This window comes from Echinops telfairi, unplaced genomic scaffold (assembly GCF_000313985.2).
Source record: "Echinops telfairi isolate 266 unplaced genomic scaffold, ASM31398v2 ScPeMD7_7400;HRSCAF=8409, whole genome shotgun sequence".
NCBI lineage: Eukaryota > Metazoa > Chordata > Mammalia > Afrosoricida > Tenrecidae > Echinops > Echinops telfairi.
Genome location: NW_022111300.1, coordinates 17,768,267 through 17,769,616, shown reverse-complemented (window position 1 = coordinate 17,769,616; position 1,350 = coordinate 17,768,267). Strand labels below are relative to the sequence as shown.

Sequence of the window (1,350 nt, the reverse complement as noted above, 5' to 3'; positions counted from 1 at the left end):
GTTTCTCTTTTTCTTTTTTAACATTTTATTAGGGGCTCATACAACTGTTATCCCAATCCATACACACATCAATTGTGTAAAGCACATTTGTACATCGTTTCTCAAAACATTTTCTCTCCACTTAAACCCCCGACATTAGGTCCTCATTTTTCCCCTCCCTCCCCGCTCCCCCCTCCCGCATGAGCCCTTGATAGTTTATAAATGGGTATTTTGTCATATCTTGCCCTGTCCGACGTCTCCCTTCATCCACTTTTCAGTTGTCTGTCCCCCAGGGAGGCGGTCACACACAGTTCCATGTTTCTCTTTTTCTATTTAATGGTCTTTCTTCCTGCCAAACTTTGGAAGCTTAATTTGTAATCACATATAAACATTTTTTTAAACTTTTATTAAGTGCTACATAGCATACTTCGTAATATGTTGCATCCGCTTCTGTAGCTGGCGGAGGTGAACATTATCAAGTCGTTTGTTCACCAGTCAGAAAAAGGCTGCCTTAGTCAATGTTCTCCAAACCCTTTGACACGTAGTAACGATTCACCCCGGAGACACGCCGATCTCTTTCCATCAAACCCCACTGGTACTGAAAATGGGCAACTCTCTTCTCCTTGCCCCCGTTAGTGAACTTGTGGATGTGCGCAGTCGCTATTCCTGGAATCAGCAGGCAGGTCGCCATAACTGCGAGTCCGGGGAGAATCTCAAACCACATCGCGGCGAACTTTCCTCCAAAGGTGACCGGCTTTCAGCTCAACTCCCTTCCCGGCAAGCCCCGCGGCACGTCACCGGCCAGCCTGCGCCGGAACTTAAACATTTTTTTAAACTGTCTTCTCTGTCTACATTTTGTTTTGAGATGTCTTGAAGAATTTCAGGCCAAAGTTGGCATATTCAGGACTATGGTCCTCATTGTTATTGCCAAAATGCTGACTAAGCTAATAAGGATCTCAGCCCAGTGATAAATCACAAATGTATGCCTGTGCTTTCCAGCTTCCCTTTTGGCCCCCCTACGATACAGGCTTTTTACCACAGGTGACCGTTACCTTTAGCTTTTTAAACAAAGGTGGGGGATGTGTTTACCCTAACACTCAAATTGAATAAATTAGCACATTTCCTAGGGAAGCAAGAGTTTTATGCCTCTTATAACAATGTATATGCACAAGTTTATAACAGATAACAATATATGTGCTTTTTCTGAGAGTAGAGTCATTTTGTATCACTAGCTTTCCCTAAATTAACACAATGACATCATTTCCCCTTTGAGATTCGTGACTCAATGGCAAGTACTGTTTCCTTTTAGCTAATCATTTTTAAAGTTATTTTTAAGCAAAAATTCTATTTAATTTATTATTTAGCATATTA

General features: G+C 41.8%; 1 protein-coding gene across 1 annotated transcript; it reads right to left on the bottom strand.

Moving 5' to 3' along the window:
- Nucleotides 1-375: 375 nt before the first annotated feature.
- On the bottom strand, nt 376-717 carry NDUFA1 (NADH:ubiquinone oxidoreductase subunit A1). Its single transcript, XM_030887320.2, has one exon. The coding sequence runs from the start codon at nt 701-703 to the stop codon at nt 491-493; it is 213 nt and encodes a 70-aa protein (XP_030743180.1). The 5' UTR covers nt 704-717; the 3' UTR covers nt 376-490.
- Nucleotides 718-1,350: the final 633 nt, after the last annotated feature.